The sequence below is a fragment of the Nanorana parkeri genome, unplaced genomic scaffold (assembly GCF_000935625.1).
Source record: "Nanorana parkeri isolate BGI_ZX_2015 unplaced genomic scaffold, ASM93562v1 scaffold1789, whole genome shotgun sequence".
Classification (NCBI taxonomy): Eukaryota; Metazoa; Chordata; class Amphibia; order Anura; family Dicroglossidae; genus Nanorana; species Nanorana parkeri.
This window is the reverse complement of record NW_017308057.1, coordinates 75,260-96,594: the sequence shown is the minus strand read 5'-3', so window position 1 is coordinate 96,594 and position 21,335 is coordinate 75,260. Positions and strand designations below refer to the sequence as shown.

The window sequence follows — 21,335 nt, the reverse complement described above, 5'->3', positions numbered from 1 at the left end:
TGCTGGCTATGACTTGGTATTTCTTCAGCTATCCAGCACCCTCTAGTGGCAGGGATTCTACCTTCATCTTCAAGGCATTTTCACATGGTTATATGAATGTTTTTTCTTATTCCATAATGAAATAATACCCTAGTTTCTCAGCATTAGGGACCATTCACACCTTCCCTGTGTAGTAATACGTGTGTTAGTGCATGCCTTTTTTGCATGCTGATGTGCATTGCGTTAAGGTATCCCATTCACTTTGAATAAGTACAGAATGCAGAATAAAAAATACACAGCTGGACCTCATCACCAATCTACTTGTCCCTCATGACAATCTACTTGTCATGATACAAAAAATAATTTTAATCAAAACCGTATTTAACCGTGCTAAATAGCGCTTGGCAGTGTCAATGAGTGGGAAAAAAAATTAGTGCGCTGGATGACAGTATGGGGTACGGATAGTATACCTGTCCCGGCAGAGGGGAAGGACCATTCGCCGAAAGGTAAATATAGCAGGGGTGAGTGGGGGCCAGATTTGAGCGGGTAATTCCATTTTCCCAAATTACTTGGGAAAGTGAGCTTACACTTCAATGCACATTGTGCGTGTTAGAGAGCGCTGTTGCCTGGCTACCACAATATGGCACACAGTGGAATGGGGGCAGCACTCAGGCACACACACAATGCCCTATGCGTGCGCTTATTCCCATGCAGGTGGCAGGAGCAGTGGGGTTGCTTTTTTAAAATTATTATCAATTTATTTCATCATTCTTTATTTAATCTATCTTTTTATACTTTTTTGTTTCACTTAAACGTATTGCTAACACACGGGGGGGTGGACTGTTAAAAGTGACCTCTTGTACAGAACAAGCGGCAGCTTACCTGCTCTACATTTAGGCTGGGTTCACACCATTTTCCGGACAAGATCTGGGACATAGTGCATGGCATTTTTGTCGCGATTTTGCTGCAAATTTATCGTGATTTTGCCGCGATTGTAATTTTAAAACAAAAATGTTCATTTTTTTCCGCTTAAATGGTCTTACAGGTGTGTTCCAGTGCGTTACAGATGTTTTTGGTGCGTTCCAGTGCATTCCAGGCCAGACAAAATAGGACAAGCAGTATTTTTTCTGTCCGGAACGGAAAGCACTGCGCTCGTGTGAACTGGAGCCCATAAAACACATAGGGATACGTTTTTAGTGCAGGAGCGAACTGTTCTGGCCTGGACAGAATCCGGACATCCTGTGAACAAGCCTGAGACCCCATTCACACTAAGCGACACTTACCTTGAGCGGATTTCCGCGCAGTCGGGATAGCGTGGCTGTTCGGGCGACGATCGCGTGACCTTCACCGTCGGGCTGCATGCAAAAAGTGAAAAATCGCACGACATTCGCGGGAAGAAGGGTCCTGCACAAGCAACGAGTGACAGGCAACATGGAGCTGTAATATAGAACAGCTTCTCGCGATATCGCGCGGCAAACATGCGCGATATCGCGGCGGAAATCAAGATTAAACGCTCAGTGTGAATAGGCACTAAGACTATGGGGTCAATTCACAAAGAGATAAGCTATTTGCTCTCTCTAGTTGTTAATCTACCTCTCCTTATTTTTTGTTTGAAAACATGGTATTCACGAAAGTCTCAATCGTTATTTAGCATGCTTGTTAAGCCTTCTGACTGAAGCATTTAGGTGCCCACACACCTATCGATTATCGTTTGTAAATCGTCCAAGAATGGTCTTTCGTACGATAATCGATCAGTTGATGGGAACCCAATAATATTTTTTTTTACTGTACTCCTGGCTACATTTTCTCGAAGGGTGAGGCTGGAAAACCTTTTTCAAATTGAACGAATATCGATGGATTAGTGCCGTTTTTGTACGAAAAAAATAAAGAACAACTTTAACAAGAACATTGCAGATGTGCAAACGAAAATCAGTTCTGTCGATTGACGAAATTCGGTGAGTTAGTATTGCTAACGTACGGTTTTCGAAGTTGACATTGGACTGTGCATAATGGGGTATTTGAGCTAAAATCGAAAGAGGGCTCTTGGCAGCAAAGAAAAATTATGAATGAAAATTGATGGGTGTATGACCAACTTTAGGGAGTTATTTTCATGTGTTCAACGTTATTTTAACAACTGAAGCGTAATTTTTACCCCTCAAGAGATATTTTTATAAGAATCATAGAATTAACGCTAAAAGTGTTAAAATACATTTGACTGATGTATTCTGGGACCGGAAGGGGAGGAGAACAGTGCCTACAAATTACGTATTTTCAACAGACTGCACTGTTGTATGTAAACAACTTTATTAAAACTGTTGAAGTTTACATGTTCCAAAGTTTACTGATTACAACCCAACGCCAAAAAAAAGAAGAATATAATAATAATAAAACACAGGCAAACAGTTTCATCTGGCCTGATTTCACCAGGGTTTCAGGAGGGATGTGGAGGGTCTCAAGAGGGATGTGGAGGGTCTCAAGAGGCATGTGGAGGGTCTCAAGAGGGATGTGGAGGGTCTCAAGAGGGATGTGGAGGGTCTCAAGAGGGCTGTGGGGGGTCTAAGGAGGGCTGTGGGGGGTCTAAGGAGGGCTGTGGGGGGTCTCAGGTGGGGTCCGCAGGGTCTTGCGGGTGGCAGAAGCGCTTTAAGCAGTGACGCGTGGTTCCCTAGTAAGAAGGAGATGTGTAGGCCGGTGCTGTTAACAGGCACCGTTTGGTTCACAGGAAGAAAAGCTGCCAAGGTCCCCAGCAAGCGCGGGACCTCAGGCAGCTGCTTCAATTTAAAAATTGGAATCGGGCCGAGAGCCCAACAGTGTCAGGCGAGAGGAGGGGACCCGGCAGCATACCTCATCCTGCCGGGCGAACGTCCCCTCCTCTCTCTGACAGGGTCCACCACCAAGATGGCTACCGGCAGGCGTCAATTAGATGACCGCGCATGCGCAAAGACGTCATCGCACACACGTGTGGTGACGTCATGCACGTGCGCGATAAAGTCACTGCAGGGTGTCACTTGGGCTCTGCTCCGAGTGACACCCGGCCTCTGCTCCGGGTGACACCCAGCCTCGGGACGCCCCTGCCCCACGCTCCACATAAGTGTGGGTGTGAGACTGGGGATGTATTCCATGTTACATTCTAAATATGGTGTAACATGAAACATGGTATGAAAATAAAACTTAGCCTGCAAGGCTTGCATACGCTTTAATGGAGTGTATTGAAAAACTGCAAATTTAGAAGAAGCAAAATGGATTATTAAATTTTAGGTAGCTAAAAGGTAACAAAACTGATACATTTTAACAGTTTTTAAACACAAAGCATTAATTAGTTTCCACCAGCAGAGGGCAGACTTGCACAGGAAAAGTCAGTATATTAGCATCTGTCTCCTGCATTTGATTTAAGCAAGACAGACTTCACTACACCTTTGCACATACATTAACTGAGCCTGCAATACCCTAAGAATACACAAACTGCAAAGCAAATTATCATTTTCTTCCTTATCACTGCACCATGCAGTGCCAATCATACAGCTAGTACATGAACATGTTATAATTTTTTTGTGTGTGCTCTTGACTTTTCACATGCCATCACGGCAAAATAACATTGTAGGTCATGTCTGTGTTGCCTATTTCCAATCATATTGGGATTCGTGCATAAAAGTGTCTAAAGAAAGAACACTGAGCTGCTGCTTAGAGGCTTAGTGGTAGCAAACAATCACTCCTCCATTGCAGTACCAAAGTTTAGGGTTTGACTCTTACCAAGAATACTATCTGCATATTTTACTAGATGTCCATCCTGGTGCTCTGGTGTGTGTAGGAAGAGGATGATATAAATAGGTAATTTTTTCTGTAAAGCAGCAGCACAATGTAAATGACTAAAAAGACAGAGAGAGAGAGACAGAGAAAGACAGAGAGAGAGACAGAGAAAGGCAGAGAGAGAGACAGAGAAAGACAGACAGAGAGAGAGAGAGACAGAGAAAGACAGAGAGAGAGAGAGAGAGACAGAGAAAGACAGAGAGAGAGAGAGAGAGAGAGAAAGACAGAGAGAGAGAGAGAGAGAGAGAGAGAGAGAGACAGAGAGAGAGACAGAGAGAGTTAGAGTTTTATTTTTAAACCTGCAGTAGAAAAACACGCAGGAAAACAACATGTTGCTCTAGTAAATGTAAAATTTGTGGTATTGTCTGAACTATCGATCAGTCGTCGGCTTTCGCTTTCTAAGCTGAGCTAAAATAATGTCAGGGGGTATCTAGTTGCCTCAGGAAACAACGGCATCTTGCTTTAAACTAGTCTTCAAATGCACTGCAGTGTCTCCTGGCCAAGGCACTGTGCCGCCTGCCTGCTGTGAATGACTTCCTTCCTAAAAGAGTAATCCGTCGCAGGCTTGTGGATTTAATAGGAAATCATTTACCTGCTTAATTGTTATTGGATAATGTGCAGTGTGTGGGCTAATCACTTATCACAGTCTGTTTGTTTTCATTCGCAATGACAATAAAGTGAACAGCATTGGCGCTTGCACAATTTCCCAATTAAATCAGGAACAACTTTTATATTTCAATTATGAATGAGGAAACCTTATTGTATAATGCTCACTGTGCCTTGGCAGCTCCGCCAACCCTTCTTACAACACAGTAACACTGTAGATGCATTATTACAAGTCCAAAAAACTCCAGCTTAAAATCAGGCTTTATACTGTTATTGGTTACAATTATCATCTTTTCCTCAAACAAGTTCACTTCACTCAGGCCAGATTAATTTGTATTTGTGTGTCTTGATGTACATTGATATGAATATGGACACCGGCACTCCAATGGCAAATAGAATACGTTGATGTACATTGGACACATGCATGTGTTTTAGGGTGCTCCTGTTCGTTTCTAATGGAACCCCAACATGCATATAGCTGTAAACAATGCACCTGACCCTCAATGCACCACAACATTATTCTTTCCGTTTTTGACCGACGCGGCTCGGCCCGGCCAGCCGAGTTCGTGGGCGGCCATACGGATGCGCACCCCCAAGTGATCAGCCCGTCGAACCACCGGGGACACTCTTGCGACCCTAGACCTGTCAAAGGAGGACGCCACACAGACCACGGGGGAGCCTCGAACCGTAAGTCCCTTTGTCTACTACTAACAGTGTTATATATACGTATTTTTCACACACAAAGATCCATTAACAATCTGTACTTTACAAGCCTATCTACGTCCTTTTTGGTAGTTGGGCTCCTGTCCTGTTTTGCACCACAACATGTGTCCCACTTTCCTCCTCAGTTGTCCCTCTTTTTGAGGTCCATACATCAGACCAATAAACAAAATATACTATTTAACTAAAAGAAGGGTTATACTACATGAAACGCAACATCTAAATTAGTAATGCACTGAGACCATTTTTTTCAGTATCGAGTACCGATATTTTTTTTCTGGTACTCGCCGATACCAAATACCGATACCAGAAGTCCTATGGAAGCCGGACGGAGTGTAATGACTTGCCACCCGGCTTACCGATTACCCGGGTAGCCATCTCCATGCTCCCTCCTCACCAGATGACGAGGAAGCAAGAAGCCGTCTTTCTGGCCAATAAGGATGCGGTTGTAGGAAGCCGGGTGGCGAGTCATTACATGGCGCCCAGCTCCCTGATTGGCCCAGGAAGCCGGCTCCGTGCTCCCTCTTTACTAGGTGATGAGGGATCATGGAGACAACTTTCTGGCCAATCAGGACAGCCAGGGGGCAGGTAATGACTCGCCAGGCAGCTTCCAGATCTGGTCCTGAAAATGGTTTGAACCTGCCCTCAGTTCCAGTGCATTCAGACCAGACAAAATGAGACATGCAGGGGCATCCCGAGGCTGGGTGACAACCGTATCGGTTACCGTGTGTCACCCCGCCCACTCGCCGAGGCGACATCGCGCGCGCGCAGCGATCTTCTGATCCCTGCCGGCGGCCATCTTGGTGATGGACGCCGGCAGAGAGAGGAGGGGACAGTCACCGGGCGGGATAAGCTATGCCGTCGGTTCCCCTCCTCTCTCTCCTAAAACTGTCGGGGGTTCGGTCCATGACTGAGCGCCCGACTTTTCAGAGGGGGGTGACACCAAAATCACTGTCATTGTGACGCCACTGGAGACATGCAGTATTTTTCTGGTCTGCGCTGGTGTGAACAGAGGCCAGAAATAGCACAGGGTTACATTAGGATGCATTTTGGGTCCAGAAACAATCTGGTCTGGAGATGATCTGGATGTGGTGTGAATGGGGCCTAAAAAAGAAAACAAATGCTGCCACTACATTTAATGACTAGTAAACGGCAACATATTGAATTTTGGATCTTCTGTTTAGTTTTGCTTTACGACAAAAGTGCAGTACCGTTCCAAGCAGAAAATCTTTCTTGTACAGCCCTTCAAAACATCAACCAGGTTATAAATACAATGCAATATATATTCCCTCTTTAACACTAAAAGCTTTCATTATAAGTATCGGATGGCTTTTTAAAAAAAAGTTACAGAGCAATGAATACAAAATATGAGCGTATTTGTTCAGGCATATCCCATTTGGCCAAGACAGGCCATGTTCTCTTGGTTAATATGATTAGATTTGTCAGTTAGCTACCCATTTGTGACCAATTATTTCAAGAGTGGATGGATTCACTGAGCTGGCCGGGCCGTGTTTTGACAAGCGCTGTTTTACCAATCACAGATCTGCCTAAAATCTTACAAGACAAAACAAAGTCTCTCAGTTGTACAGTGCAGACATATTATTTTAATGATGTCTGTCAATGAGTGCCATAATGAGCCAAAGTCACTGCTGTCTCCTCAGGCGACTCTGTGGATTTACAAACCATGAGTAAACGACGGGAGACTGCTCATTTCACTGGCAAATAGGTTCCAGACTGTCAAGAACAATGGAAGTGCTAATAGCACACTAGGAAAAGGGCCACAAAATAAGGAAGGTGTGTCTATTCAAATATGACAAATGCAAACAGGAACCAAGCTTGCCAGCAAGTCAAAAAAGAAGTTACATAGACTTTAATTCTACCTCATCTGTTCTCTCTTCCTGCTTACCAAGCACTTAGGGAATTAATGTAATTCTTATCAGTACAATTGATCAAATTATGAGTTACATATTCACAATGTATATTACATAAAGTAATCCTAACATGTCAATGATCAAAAAAGCAATGACTGATTGCAAGCTATCACTAAGAGTTCTAAAAGTGTAGGACTCCACCTAAAATATGTCACTTGCAGCCAGCTAAGTGACAAAAGAGTAGAAAAACTGGATGGAAATAGTGTTTGTTGACAGATTGGTAACCTTACCAGTTATTATGGATACTTGGCTGTTTAAAAAAAATCCCAACATAATATGCTACAATAAATATAGTCACTACTCTACTTACTGCAGAAGTGAAAATAAATTGATGTTGTTCATTACAGTGATAAGAAAAAAAGTCCCTGCACTAACTTTTCTACAGTAACCCATGTTAAGGAGGCCCATTGCACAAAAAGGAAGTGCATAATAATGTACAGCGTGATACCATGCATTTTTATTGACTGATCAAGGCTTTGTAACCTTTTAATGCAGTTATTCACAAAAACACATGGAAAGCATTGAACAAACATACATTAAACTGTGCATCACCTTAACTCATTTGAAAATGTATGCAAAAACAAGACTTCTAAGTGCTCATTACTGAATGTGCAAAGATGTAAAATATATGTAAAAAATAAGTCAAGGCAACTGGACTTGCTGTATTTTTCTTGAAGACGTTTCACTGGTCATCCAACCAGCTTTCTCATTTCAGAATTACTTGTTCAAAAATTATCTGGGAATAAATATGGTGAATGTTGCTTCAATCCACATAATCTGTTAGCTGCAACCAGGTGTTGATTGCATTATTGGAGCTAGGAGGTGTTGAGAAAGCTGGTTGGATGACAAGTGAAACGTCTTCAAGAGAAATACAGCAAGTCCAGTTGCCTTGATTTATTTTTGACAGATATACCATGTGACCTGGATGAATGAGAACCTTCACAGACAAAAATTTGAAATGGCCCTTAGTAATATAATAGGGTTGGTTAACTAAAGTAGAGCCCGTTCACTTAGCAAAGTGAATGTTAAAATGACCCATTGACTAACTGCACCAAAGTAATCTACGCTAAGGGCCGGTTCACACCACAAAGTCCACGTTCCAGTCCGTTCGACCTCTGGAACGCACTAGAACGTTAGCCAGCCGGCCCACTACGTTCAGGGATGGGAGGGGGCGTGGCGGTGCATTGACGTAATTGGCACCGCAGCCATGCCCCCCGCCCACAGTGCAATCGCCCGGACCCGGAACACTGCAAGCACTATTTTTGCAGATCGCACTGGACCAGAACGCAAGCACTAATGTGCCTGCATTCCGGGCGATCACACTGCGGACGAGAAGCATGGCTGCGGTGCCATTGACCTCAAAGCACCGACACACCCCCACCCGCCTCTGAACACAAGGAGGCGCCCAGCTTGCATTCCAGTGCGTTCCAGGCCAAATGCACTGGAACACGGAGTTTGTGGTGTGAACCGGCCCTTAGTCTGTGAAGGGAGATGACATTTATCTAAGATTTCTGATGGCCGTCTCTTAAAACTCTGTGTTGCAGACCACTGGCCACCACTTCTGACACTTACGGATCTATCAAATAAATCAAAGACATGGTTTCTGCTATGTATGGTAGTGATGTAGAAGCTGAGGAAAGGAACCACAACATGCAGTTGAAGACCAGATATTAAATACACCCAAAGACATAGGCTGCCAGAAAGTTAAGAATACATTGAGGGATATTTATCAATTCTGTGTGGCAAAGCAGTGAGACAATTTGTCATAAATTCCTTCATCATGGCACTAAAGTAGCTCTGCGACAGATTAAAACCTGACCCCGACCACTTCTTAATTATGCAACTGTTGTGGAAATCTGTTTCAGAACTTTGCAAAATGTTGCACTTGGCAGCCCTGGAAAGCAGACACACAGGACAATAAACCTGTCAAAGACACTTTGCTAAAGCGGCAGCCTGATTTGTGACTAATTATGTAGCTAATTTGCTTAATTACTATCCCCCATTAAAGACTTGGTTGAGCTTATTTTGGTGCCATTAGGGACAGGGTTGCTTTAATGCATAAGGTGGTTAAAGTGTTCACTTTAAATACCCAATCATGGGCTTGAAAAATCCTGTTTTTTTATTAACCTTGAACATGTATTATAAGGTATTAACGTGAAGACAGCTTCACCATATTCACCAACATTCACGTTTCTAAAAGTCTCTATGCCTTTAGTAAATTACTCCACTGCGTTTGCTTTGTACTTGGCACATAGAGTAAAATATATTGCTGTTATTCCTACAACTGGAGGTATTATTACTTTCCACTTAACATAGGTTTTTTTTTTACATGTTGCACAACTATATATTGTATATTCTTGTTTTCAAGACACATAAATGTACACACCTTATCAAAACATCTTATCGTATTCTGTATATGTGCTTTAATGTAAAAGAATAAAAAGTGTTCAATAGAAACAGTATTTGCAGCAGCAAAGAGCTCCTGCCATCTGAGTTGGTAGGGTATAAAAGCTGGAGTTATCTAGCACTTCCCTGTGGTATCCGGAAGCACCAGAAGTAAATCTCCAAACGACATCTCCCAGCATTCCTAGCACTATCTCCTTACAGTGGGGTGTATTTGTGGAAGTGTCCCTAGCAGTGCTGTGAGCTGGATGAAATCTGTGGGTAGTATAATGTGCTTTTCTGCTGGAGTATGTCAAATAACCACATTACATCACACCGTCATGGTACAGTCCAAGATATCTTGGTGGACACAACCAGTGGCAAAGGGGTATTCGGGGAGGACGTGGAAGCAGTGCCATTTACACTTTACAAAAAACATTTAGCAGCAGATTACCAAATGCAGTAGTCAAATCAGTAAAGATATTTCTCACTTTTGTAACTCGAGATTCCATATATGAACAATACAACTTATAAACTTCTGGTCAAGGGAGAGAGAAAGAAAGGCGCTGTGGACTGGAGAGGGGGGTGTTTAAGAGGGATTAGAAATTGTGATATAGTACAAGGTGGGTATTCACCAGTGTGGTTATGCTCACTAGTTGTCCTGTGGACAGGCTAGACGAGGAAAGGTTTCACAGGAATATGCTGTACTACAGGTTCTGGGTAGTTGTGTCACCTCCTGTGCAAAGAGTGTGGTGGGGCTTTAATGTAGATGAACATAATTACATATATTTTGGCAATAGTTCTATTGTGCAATAAATAGGCGGTGTGGCAAAGATTCTGCCAAAATTGGTGGTATTTTAGTTTATATAGAAGGCAATATACATGTATTTACACATTTACTTTGTTAACTTACTGCAGAAGTGAGACGGGCAAGTGCTTGTATTTGCAGAACTCTGTTATTTGCATCAGTCCCATTTTCTAACTTATCAGTAGACCTGTGAAAAGAAGAAGAGTCATATTACACAAAATGTGTATTGTTCAATGTTTAAGTAAGTACGTAGGCAAACATGACAAAATACACAAAAAAAGTGAAAGCTTTAAAACCCCCTTGACCTAAAAATTACATTTCAGAGTTTATATCTGTAGGAAACTCCTTTGCTGCAGATGTAGAAAAGTCTGTTCTTTTTATGTGTAGGAAGACACTGGGCATTTGGCCACCATTTGTTGTGGGCAATACTATTATACCGACACTGGGAGCATTGGCTCTGTGAATTTAGGCTAGCACTACAAGTGGAAAAGCCACGTAGACTGGTGCCACAGGTTCCAAGAGGTGGCAGGATGCTCAATCTTTATCGTCTCAACCCATTACTCTGTTCTGTAGGAACACAAGTATAAAAACAAAGAACATATTTCTTTCAAACCTATGTACTATATACTTTTAATAGGGGCTATAGAACAGACAATAAGAAGTGGCCTAAGGGTGCCTTTCTAAAATTCAGCAGTCAGCCAGCAGGGTCACTTAAAGTGGCTTTATATATTGAATATGTTATCGCTATGCAAAACCTTTATTATTAGTTTTTAGTCGGAAGGGAAGTGTCAGTGCATCTGTGACATTTTTGTTGCCGTCTATGTCCCCCTTGGGGAGATTTAGCCCTCGATTTGTACTGAGGGCCACTGTCACCAAGAAAGAAAGTGAGAGTTGTGCCCAGAACAAGGGATAATAAGGAAATCTTCCAATTAGGACGCCTGTTCTGCGGACAATTGTCAAAGAGGGGAAATCTTCTAACAATAGGAAATTTCCTCTAACATCATGTTGCATCTTTGGGGCAGGAAGTGAAGAAAAATTCCCCCAATGGTACACAGACAAAGGACACTGTAGGCTTCCCTGTCAACTGCTATTATGAAAACGAGGAAAGATTTCTACATAGCCAAAAGAGGACATGACTTGCCCCCTGCACATTATCTTGCTTACAGTAAAATTTTAAGGTTCAATACTGCCTCTGTGCTTGCCGGTCTCCCCACGTAGGTTCTCACTGTTCCTCCCTTACACAGTTTGTGCATTTCTGTGAATGGAATTGAGGACTATGTACCTACAGTTGGGTCTGTAAACCTTGAATCAATCTGTCAGCGGAGTAGGGAGACAGTTTGCAATACACTTCTAGCCGCCTGGTTTAGGTACATAATAGGCACATTGTTTCTTTCATCTTCTCTGCCCCATCTCAATATGCATGGCTATGAAGTCTGATCTTGTTAGTGTGATACAAGACTAGCCAGTCAGGTAGGAGAGGTGCACAAAACAGTTGGCCGGGGGGGGGTATCAATATGTCTCGCATGAAACATGTTAGTTTCAACAAATAACCATTCTTGGAAAATAAAGTGCATGATAAAATTGGAGAATATGCATGAAATTGATTGCTGAACAACATATGTCAGAAGTGACAAAGAGTGAAGAGAGATTGCATAAATCATTCCAGGTGGCAGCTGATGACAGATCACATGACCTATCCAGCTTCTTGCCAATACAAAACTGATTATACAGCACAATGCAGCAGATAGTTTTTTTCCCCAAGTGTTACATTATATAGTCACTAATTGTATTAGGTTTTTTGATGGAAAATGGCCCACCTAATGTACACATCACATGTCTTCGTTGAATATCCATATATACAAGCAATGACACTCTGCACAGAAATCACATGTATACAGAATATTAATACATATGGTCTAGTCTTAACAACTTGATGTTTAGACTACCTAAATGTAATGTGTACATCACAAACAAACATCTGCTGAATCTGTGCCATATGGCTGTGCAATGTTTAAAAACAAACATGACAGGAGACATATATTGTTTGCAAACAGATGAGCACAGGTTCTGGCTTTAGCAGAATCCTGCTAGACAGGAAATCTGAAGCTGAAGCGTCATTCAGGAAGCCTGAGCTGTCCATAAAATCATGCAGCATTCAGTCAACCTGTCTCCATATTGTGCTAGCCTGCCTCTGCAGAAGACTCACTGATTCTAATGTATGTATAATCTGCCAGTCATCAGAGAGATAGCTAACAGCATGCTCCTTCCACAGGCATCCCGATTTGTTTTTACTGCAGTTTTCTTTCCACATGAGCCAAATAACATCCACATAGTCAATTTAATGTACTCACATCTTTGACGTTAATGTGATCTACTGCAGACACTTTACTGCTGTTAGATCCGGCCTTGGTTTACACGCTTTCACATTTACAGATTCGCTTGACAGAATGGCTGAATTTATTACCATGATGCTTTGAAAGGGAGTGTATCATCTTGATAAAAACCTCTTACTTCATGCTAATTCATTTCCTCCGCCTATCAATTTATAGCCGTTAAAAGGAATGTTCCATTCCTCACTTGTTGTTGCATATTAACGATGTGCTTCCTCCCTGGTGATATCATTCACTGTACTATGCCATCAACTGGCATCACCTACTTGGCTTCTTCCAGAAGGAGGATGAGCAGAAGTGACAATTGCTTGGTGCAAAGATGATCCTCTATAATACGCTCTCATGTTAAAGTAACAGACAAATCCTTTAACACTCCTCCAACATAATTTTGTAAAAATGTATTATATATACATTTATTTATACATTAACTGTCACATATATCAGGCAACCTATGCAAAAAAAGGATGCTTAAAGACAAACATTACAATGCAAATAGTTCTGTCTGGAGAAACTAAATTCTGAAGTTAGAAAATGAAAACAGCTTTTCTTTTATGCTCTCATAGGTAGTGTGCTTAGGGTGCAAAACTGAAGAGTCTTTAAAGGGAAATGACACAATGAAAAAGATAATTGCTCACATCTTCATAAAAGAAAAAAAGTGTGCATTTCTAATTTTTTTGCATAGGAGCCAATAAAGCAATGTGACCACAGTCAGTGGATTTCAGGTGCAGTGCTCTGACTCCTGCAGACTCCTCCCCCTGTCCATGTTCGTATCGATGTATGGACATTTTAGTAACATAGACGGGAGGAAGTCAAGTGGTGACATCACTAGGGCTGCAAAAACTAATCGATAATGAGGATCGTTGTCAACGATTAGTTGATCCGATTAGTTGATTCTTTTATGGGCTCCTTGTCCCCTTCAATTCCTGCTGCTCCCAACTCCGAACTCAAAATTCTATCGGGACATCATGCTATAAGGCATAACACGTGTCAAAGGGAGATGTGAGAACACTGGTAGAATAGTTCTAACTTAAAGTTCTGGATGGGAAGGGGGTTTAACACCGCGGATGTCAACTGGTTAAAGTAGTTGTGAACCTGTGAACCCTTAGCCTAAAAAAATCATAACAACAACCACGGCAGCTTCATTTAGTTATTGTCACAAGATAGCTCTATCCTCTCTGTGTCCCAAGGTCCAAGGGCGGTGGTGAACTCCTAATGAATCTAGGCTTCTTCTGCTGTGTGCAGCTGCTCTATTGACAGCGAGGCTCCTGGTGGGACCCGCTGTCAATCAACACAACATGAATGCACAGGGGGTATGGCAAGGCGTGCAGCCAAACAGACTACCGGAGATACTGGAAAGCAATGCATGGACATGGCATCCTGTCTCTCCAAGCAGAAATAATAGATGCACAAAGTTATCTAGTCAGCAAGGATTTGTGTGGTCAGAAGGAAACAGGAACTGGGGATCTGAGGGATCAGTGAAATGAAGATCACAATAAAGAACAGGCTAACCACAGCATGAAAAAATGAAAACATAAATGTGATAGGAATTTTTAGGGTAACAGATATTTTAGGCCAAAACTTTTTTTCTCTTTTTGTTAGTTTTGTAGATTGTCCTTAAAAAATATATATATTCAATTTCTTGCATATTAATATAGGGATATATTTCCATTATTCTAAACACTGTAATTACCTTTCTGTTATAAAATCTAGATTACATAAAGGTATTACATGATTGATATTATATTTCAGTTTGACTTCCTATTTCTGTCTATTTATTGTTATAACAAGTGCAATGTAACAAGATATGCTAGTAGTTATATTGTGTGTCTAGTCACTTTGAACATTTGGCAGATTGTTGATAAGGAAGAAAATACTTACACATCACAGATATTCGAGGTCAGTGGGGCAAGTGGTGCAAGCTGTTTTAAGAGCCGAACCCCCATCTGCCACCCTCTGTCTCTTCCAAATTCACAGACAGTATCAGTACACTCATCAGAAGAAAACTGGTAGAAAACAAACCCATCTTGGAAGCAATGCTGTTTGTCAACTGTTTGAAAAAGAAAAGAGAATGTTAGACAAAAAAGGATTACCCTAATGGCGGTCAGCAGTTTATTCCATAGAATTACTGAACAGGAAGACAGCTGCATTTGAAAATATTGTGCCCCATTATATGACATTCATTTTAAATATTACCTGTCCTGACATGTATTCATGTACTTTTTTAGAAATATTCTAAAAAAAATCTATGACTATTTCAGCCTTGTGACTGGCTCATACCAGCTAGCCACGCTAAAACGCACGGCCACTGGTGTGCGCTGGGAGGAAACAATACTCGTGCACCAATCCTGGCACATAGCACGGTTTGCCAATATTTTTTAATGAATGCAGCCACCACATCTTATGACTGGTAAGCTGCAATACATTAACTCTATGTTTAGATTCGCTTTAGATACCACTATCCAAGAAATAACTATGGTGGAAGGTGTTGTTTCAACAGGCACTACAGGCAGAAACACATCCACTAACTCCTTGATGTTGTCTTCCCCTTCAACGAATGTCCCGGCAGGGAGGCCTTCCAGAGAGAGGAATAAAAGTCAATGAGCAGACAACATTCAGGCAGCACAAAATAGAAACTGCTTTTCTAAGTTCTGGTGTGTATTCAACCGTTTGACCAAATCCTTTTACTCCCAAAATGAGGATGCTGCTTAGCGGGTGTTAGGAATCTGCTTTAGAGCCTGTGTGAGCAAAACGAGAAACAGAGAAGTGATGTGTCAAAATAAGAAAAACTAGCAACTACCAACTGTGGTACACAGCCCAAAATGAACAAGGAAGCAAAGCCTGGAAAATGACAGAAAATGAGTAAGATTCTGGACTATTGATTTTGATCTTATGACATCAGAAGATTCCAAAATGGAATGGTTTACAGAGGGAATGAGCTTTCCTAACTGACCTGCAGGGCATAAATATCATCTCTTGCCATTGTTTTTCTTTTGTATTGCTGTAGAATGAATGTGACATAGGGTAAAACTTTCATTTCATAGTTCCCTAACCAAAGAAACATGAAACTATAGAAGACCATACACATGAAGATCTTTTATTAAATAGTGCTGTGTGTTGGCATAAATCAATGAATGTCGGCTCTACTACAGACTACAGCTTTTTCTCCTATTTTTCCGCATTCACTTTACTCTTGAGTACTGCACATTTTCCAGCAAGCCAGAAGCGTTCTTTAGCCAAGACCACCAATTTCCTGTAATCTTTCACACTGATTACTGGAAGAAAAGCACTAATTAGTCACATCACTTCTAAAAATCTTATGGTGGTCTATACCACGTACCTAACTATAGCATCTACTCAAGCAACCTATTTTTTACTGACCACAGTAAAGTTAAATCCGATTGGCTGCTATACTGTAGGTACTTTGCTGCTTTTACTACTTTACTTGTAAGCCCAAACTGTACACTTATTATGTGGTCATAAGCTTGTTTATCGTACAGGTTTTGGAGTGGACATATACATAAATATAGCTTCATTAGCAGTTTTGTTGGTATAGATAAATATAGCCATCTTGTTTTAAATTGTATTGTAACTGTAATCTCTTCCTTATAATGTAAAGTGCTACATGAACTGGTAGTGCTATATAAATCCTGAATTATAATAATAATAACAATAACAATAATAATAGAGTAACAGGCTGAAATGCCTTTGTTTCCAAGGTAAAATCATGCTCCAGACACTCCATGGTGCTGGCAAAATATGAGAAAGCCTAGGCACTAGGTCTTGTGATCTGTGGCGAAGGAGACTAATAGGGGTTAGACTGGCCAATCCTTAAAGCATAACCTTATCCGCCTATTAGCCTCAACTTGATCAGCTGTGACACCAGCCATTTACGGGCTTGAACGTTCGGTTGAGAGCTGACAAAAGCACATTGGCAACCATGACAGTTTTTACCAGCAACTTGCCTTGAATGTAGCATACAATGTACATATCCTAGTAGGCATAATATTATTTAAAACACTGCAGAAAACAACACTGGTATGTTTGATTAAGAATTGAATACCATTTAATTGAATCAATTAAAAGAATTGAATACCATTTCTAGCTTGACAGTTAAATTGATGGGTTTAGATCTGCTCTAAAAGGCAGGTTCACACCATTTTCTGGACCAGATCTGGTCCGAAAAATGGTGTCAACCAGCCCGCAGTTCCAGTGCATTCCAGACCAGGCAAAATGAGACATGCAGTATTTTTCTGGTCTGGTCTGGTCTGGTCTGGAACGGACTGCCTGGTGTAAATAGAGGCCAGAAATAGCATAGGGATACATTAGGATGCATTTTGGAAACCATCTGGTCTCGTCTGGAGATGATCTGGATGTGGTGTGAATGGGCCCTAAAGAAGAACTCCAGGATTTTTTTTTATTATTAACCCTTGCAGTGGGGCTACCCACTGCAAGAGTTAACTGCTCATTTGTGTCTAGTTTAAAAAAAACAAAGATATACTCACCCAAAGCTCCAAGCCAGCTTCTTCTTTGACCGGTCCTTCTCATTTCTCTCCCCCTCCTCTGCAGCGGTCTAAAGTCCTGTAAATCATCAGTGTATAGACATAAGGGTGCTGAGGAAGAATACAATGTTGCAGGGAGTGCTTTGACAGCTGGTCGCCTGGGAGCTTCGGGTGAGTATATGTTTGTTATTTTACCACCTAGACAGAAACGAGGACTTAACCCTTTCAGTGTGAGGGAAGCCCCACTGCAGGGGTTAAAAAAAACAATTCATGGGGTTCTTCTTTAAGCAGTGATCATGGAGACTAATCTTTTACACAAGGCTGGACCCAAAGGTAATACTTTCCACAGTAGTATTTTCTCCAGGAAAAGCCCTCCTAACGGTCTTTACTCATCCTTCCCAGCAAGAATGTTAACATTTCAGTACAGCTCCTTTTTAAAATTGAAAATATTTAATTGTAAAACCAATCATAAATTATTATTGCAAACATAACACTCTAATGCACATATTTTGAAAACAAAAATGTTTATGAAAAATTAGTTTACTTCGCAGGTGTGAAAAGAAAAAATTCTATAAGCATAACGGAGATAGGAAACTGTCAGCGTGTTATCAAACCTTATCTCTCTACATTAAAATGGGAGTCACGAGAATGTAACACACAGCAACATAACACATTCTAGAAGTGTGATTGCTTTCATATTTTAAAACATTTCTTGTGTGATGGGTTGCAGTTATGTACAAAATATGTGAATTTATACTGAGCATCTAACAGGAAATATTTAAAACCGAGTTCCTTACTCTCGACAGCAAACCATGTGAAATAACAGCTTGTAGTAGATGGTCGAGTGTACACTTGTGTTTTATTTTCTTGGTATTAATAATTTGCTGACACAGCTGTCTGTGAAAAATACTAATATTAATGCCATCACAAAGGCACTAGCTGTCAGAACCATGAGGCATAATATGAACATTTGTTGTTATAGGACCCTTGTTTTCCCTCCGCATGATATAACTGAGTGGGTCAGAACCAGGCAAAAAGGTCAGTTACCAATCTATAATCAGAAGTAGGATGTAAACTGTGTTGTCAGTCAGTAAGATGAAGAGACGGATGGTTCAATACACAGTATGTGATTAGTTAATATGGGTTTAGGCATGTAGTGCATTGTTGTTGCTCTTAGCATAGACTTATTAAATTAATCATACATAATCCTATATTAAAATACTAAAAAATAAGATATCTGTGAAGGAAATATGCTGGTACAGGCATACTCTAGGACGGATTAACAGTGGAATGCATAAAAAAACAGTTATGACTCTAATAGCATCTACATAAAAATGATGCATGCACAGCTACCAAGTACATGAAGAGTTTAGAGTATGCTATCAAGTTGTGGAATTCTTTCCCCCAGAGGCACAGCTACCGTGCAATCAGGGGATGGAAGTAACACAGCAGTCCATATAATTATTTTCACGTCAGTAACTCTTTAGAACAGCTGGATGTTTTTCAGGAGAAGATTGCTGCACTGTTTGCCCTCGCACATGGAATATGAGTGCTCTGCAGTCACAAAAAGTTTTCAGTTAAACAGACCTGAAAGGAGAATTCCGAGCTTCAGTAAGATCTGCCAGATGCCTGCGGCTGTGTATCTGCACTGGACAAATTGACAGTTCTGCAGGAGCCAATCCACCAGCTCTGAACCCACACAGCTCCTTCTGAAAAACAGAGCACATTACGGGATTTTAGAGATTGGTCTGCTACAAAGTAATAAACCTGAGCTGTTGTATAATGACAGTCGCACCTATTAAACAAAAAGAAGTTAACAAAAACACAAAGCTGTACATTTAGCATGAGTAGTTTTCAGTTTTCATGCAGAACTCTAAGCAAATAAAATCTTAACCCTTGCAGTGGGGCTACCCCGGTACTGCATGTATTAAGTTTGTATTTGCTTAGAGATCTGTGTGTTGTTTGAGAGCTAAAATAACAAAGTTACACTCACCCAAACTACAAATCTGGCTGGCTCCTAGACCAGTCTCTTCAGCCTATCTCCCTATTGATGGTATGTCCCTAGGCGTCCTCCTGTATAGAACGTGATGACTCACAGGACCTTAGATTGCTGAAGTAGAGAGGGAGCGAGGCTAAAAGGGCTAGTCTAACAGCAACCTGGGATCATGGTTCGGGTGAGCATAACTTTTTTTTTAGCTCTCTAGAACAGGGGTGCCCATTAGGTCGATCGCGATCTACCAGTCGATCGCAAAGCGAACACTGATAGATCGCGATCAGCTCACTTACCTGAGCTTCCTCCTGCAGTGCTAGTGTGGCTGAATCTGTCAGATGTGACAGACGGGAAGAGGCGGAACACCTCTCCCCGTGTGCAGCATTCGGCCACACGAGAAACGCGGGAGGACAGGTCGGCACACAAGAGGAGACCTGGGAAGCAGGTAAGAAGAGACAGCAGAGATAGAGAGAGAAGAGACCGCCGAGAGAGAAGAGACAGCAGAGAGAAACAGGGGAGAGAGAGAAGAGACAGCAGAGAGAAACAGGGGAGAGAGAGAAGAGACAGCAGAGAGAAACAGGGGAGAGAGAGAAGAGACAGCAGAGAGAAACAGGGGAGAGAGAGAAGAGAGAAACAGGGGAGAGAGAGAAGAGCCAAGAGAGAGGGCCGGTTCACACCACAAAGTCTCCGTTCCAGAGCCCTCAGCCTCTGGAACACAAGCCGGCCGGCTCCCTGCATTCAGGGTCGGGAGGGGGTGTGGAGGTGCATTGAAGTCAATGGCACTGCAGCCACGCCCCCTGCCCGCAGTGTAATCGCTCTCACCCGGAATGCAGGCACTTTAGTGCCTGCTTTCCGTTCCAGTGCAATCTGCAAAAATAGTGCTTGCAGCATTTTTGCAGATCATACTGGACAAGACCCAGACACTCTTGTGCCTGTGTTCCGGGTGATCGCACTGCGGGTGGGGGCTTGGCTGCGGTGCCATTGACTTCAATGCACCGCCACGCCCCCACCTGGCCCTGAATGCAGGGAGATGGCCGGCTTGCGTTCCAGTGGGTTTCAGAGGCTAAACGCTCTGGAACGCAGACTTTGTGATGTGAACCGGCCCAGAGAGAGGCAGCAGAGAGAGGAGAGAGAGAGATACAGGGGAGAGAGCGGGCCAGTAGTCCCAGTAACAATTTTAATGTGCTTGTTTTTTAAATAAAGGTGTTTTTTCGCTGGTAGATCTCACTGAGCTCGTCATTTGAAAAGTAGATCTCCAGATGACAAATTGTGAGCACCCCTACTCTAGAAAAAGGGGGTAGCCACACTGCAAGGAATAAGATTCGATTTGCCTGGAGTTCCAATTTAAAGATTGCAATTTTTTAACCCTTTCATGACCATTAATGCTTACATGCCCAGAACAAATATAGCAAGGTCAGTATGTGACAATACCTCTGTAACTAATTTGCCTACCTAAATATATTATAGGCTGCTTTTTTATGATCATATAGGCTTTGTTACAATGTTTACATAAATAAATAAATAAAAAACTCAGATTTATAACTACAGGCTGATAAATTGACAAAAAATGTGGTAAAGAATTGTGCTTTATTATTGTGATAACTTTTTAAACATGATTGGAAAGTGTTAACACTGTTTTGTCTTGTTTATTAAAAATGTATTTCTAAAAGAAAATATCCACAGCTGTCAACTAACAGCAAAGCTAATGATGATTTGAATTGAAAGCTGCCAGTTAAGTTGGTTCTGTCATGGTATACAAATACACTGTGAAATGAAAGGTGGCCCTAGGGTAGATCCAGAGGAAGGATTATGCTTCTCACCTGGCCTGAAAGGGAATTTAACTCCCCTGGGAAGATCTAGAGTTTTTAGCAAAGGCAACTTATATCCAGTCCAGGAAGACCCTCACCAAGCACAGATTTTGTTGATGTAATACAGAGGTAGGCAACCTCAGCACTCCAGCTATGGTGAAACTACAAATCCTGTCATGCCTCTCCCTCTAGGATTCATGCCTGTGGCTGCTAGAGTCTCGCAATGCATCATGGGGCTTGTAATTCAACAACAGCTGGAGTCCCGCCCAGGTTGCCTGCCCCTGATGTACTAGATCCAAACCTGACTGCTTGGCCAGCTTCAAAGTCTGGTCCATGAAAATGGTTAAACCTAAACTCTAGGAAGATATAAAAAAAACACACATTTAATCCAGCCCTGCATTCATGAATAATCCATAAT

The 21,335-nt window shown here is 41.8% G+C and overlaps 1 protein-coding gene across 1 annotated transcript in view; it reads right to left on the bottom strand.

Moving 5' to 3' along the window:
* The window catches only part of RAPGEF5 (Rap guanine nucleotide exchange factor 5), a 235,506-nt gene that overhangs the window by 139,660 nt on the left and 74,511 nt on the right, over positions 1 to 21,335 (bottom strand). The window contains exons 4-6 of the mRNA XM_018571590.1: positions 18,707 to 18,828; positions 14,499 to 14,667; positions 10,336 to 10,417 (exon numbers count right to left, since the gene is read on the bottom strand). Of these exons, the coding sequence (XP_018427092.1) occupies positions 10,336 to 10,417; positions 14,499 to 14,667; positions 18,707 to 18,828 (373 nt within the window). The remainder of the gene's footprint in view (positions 1 to 10,335; positions 10,418 to 14,498; positions 14,668 to 18,706; positions 18,829 to 21,335) is intronic.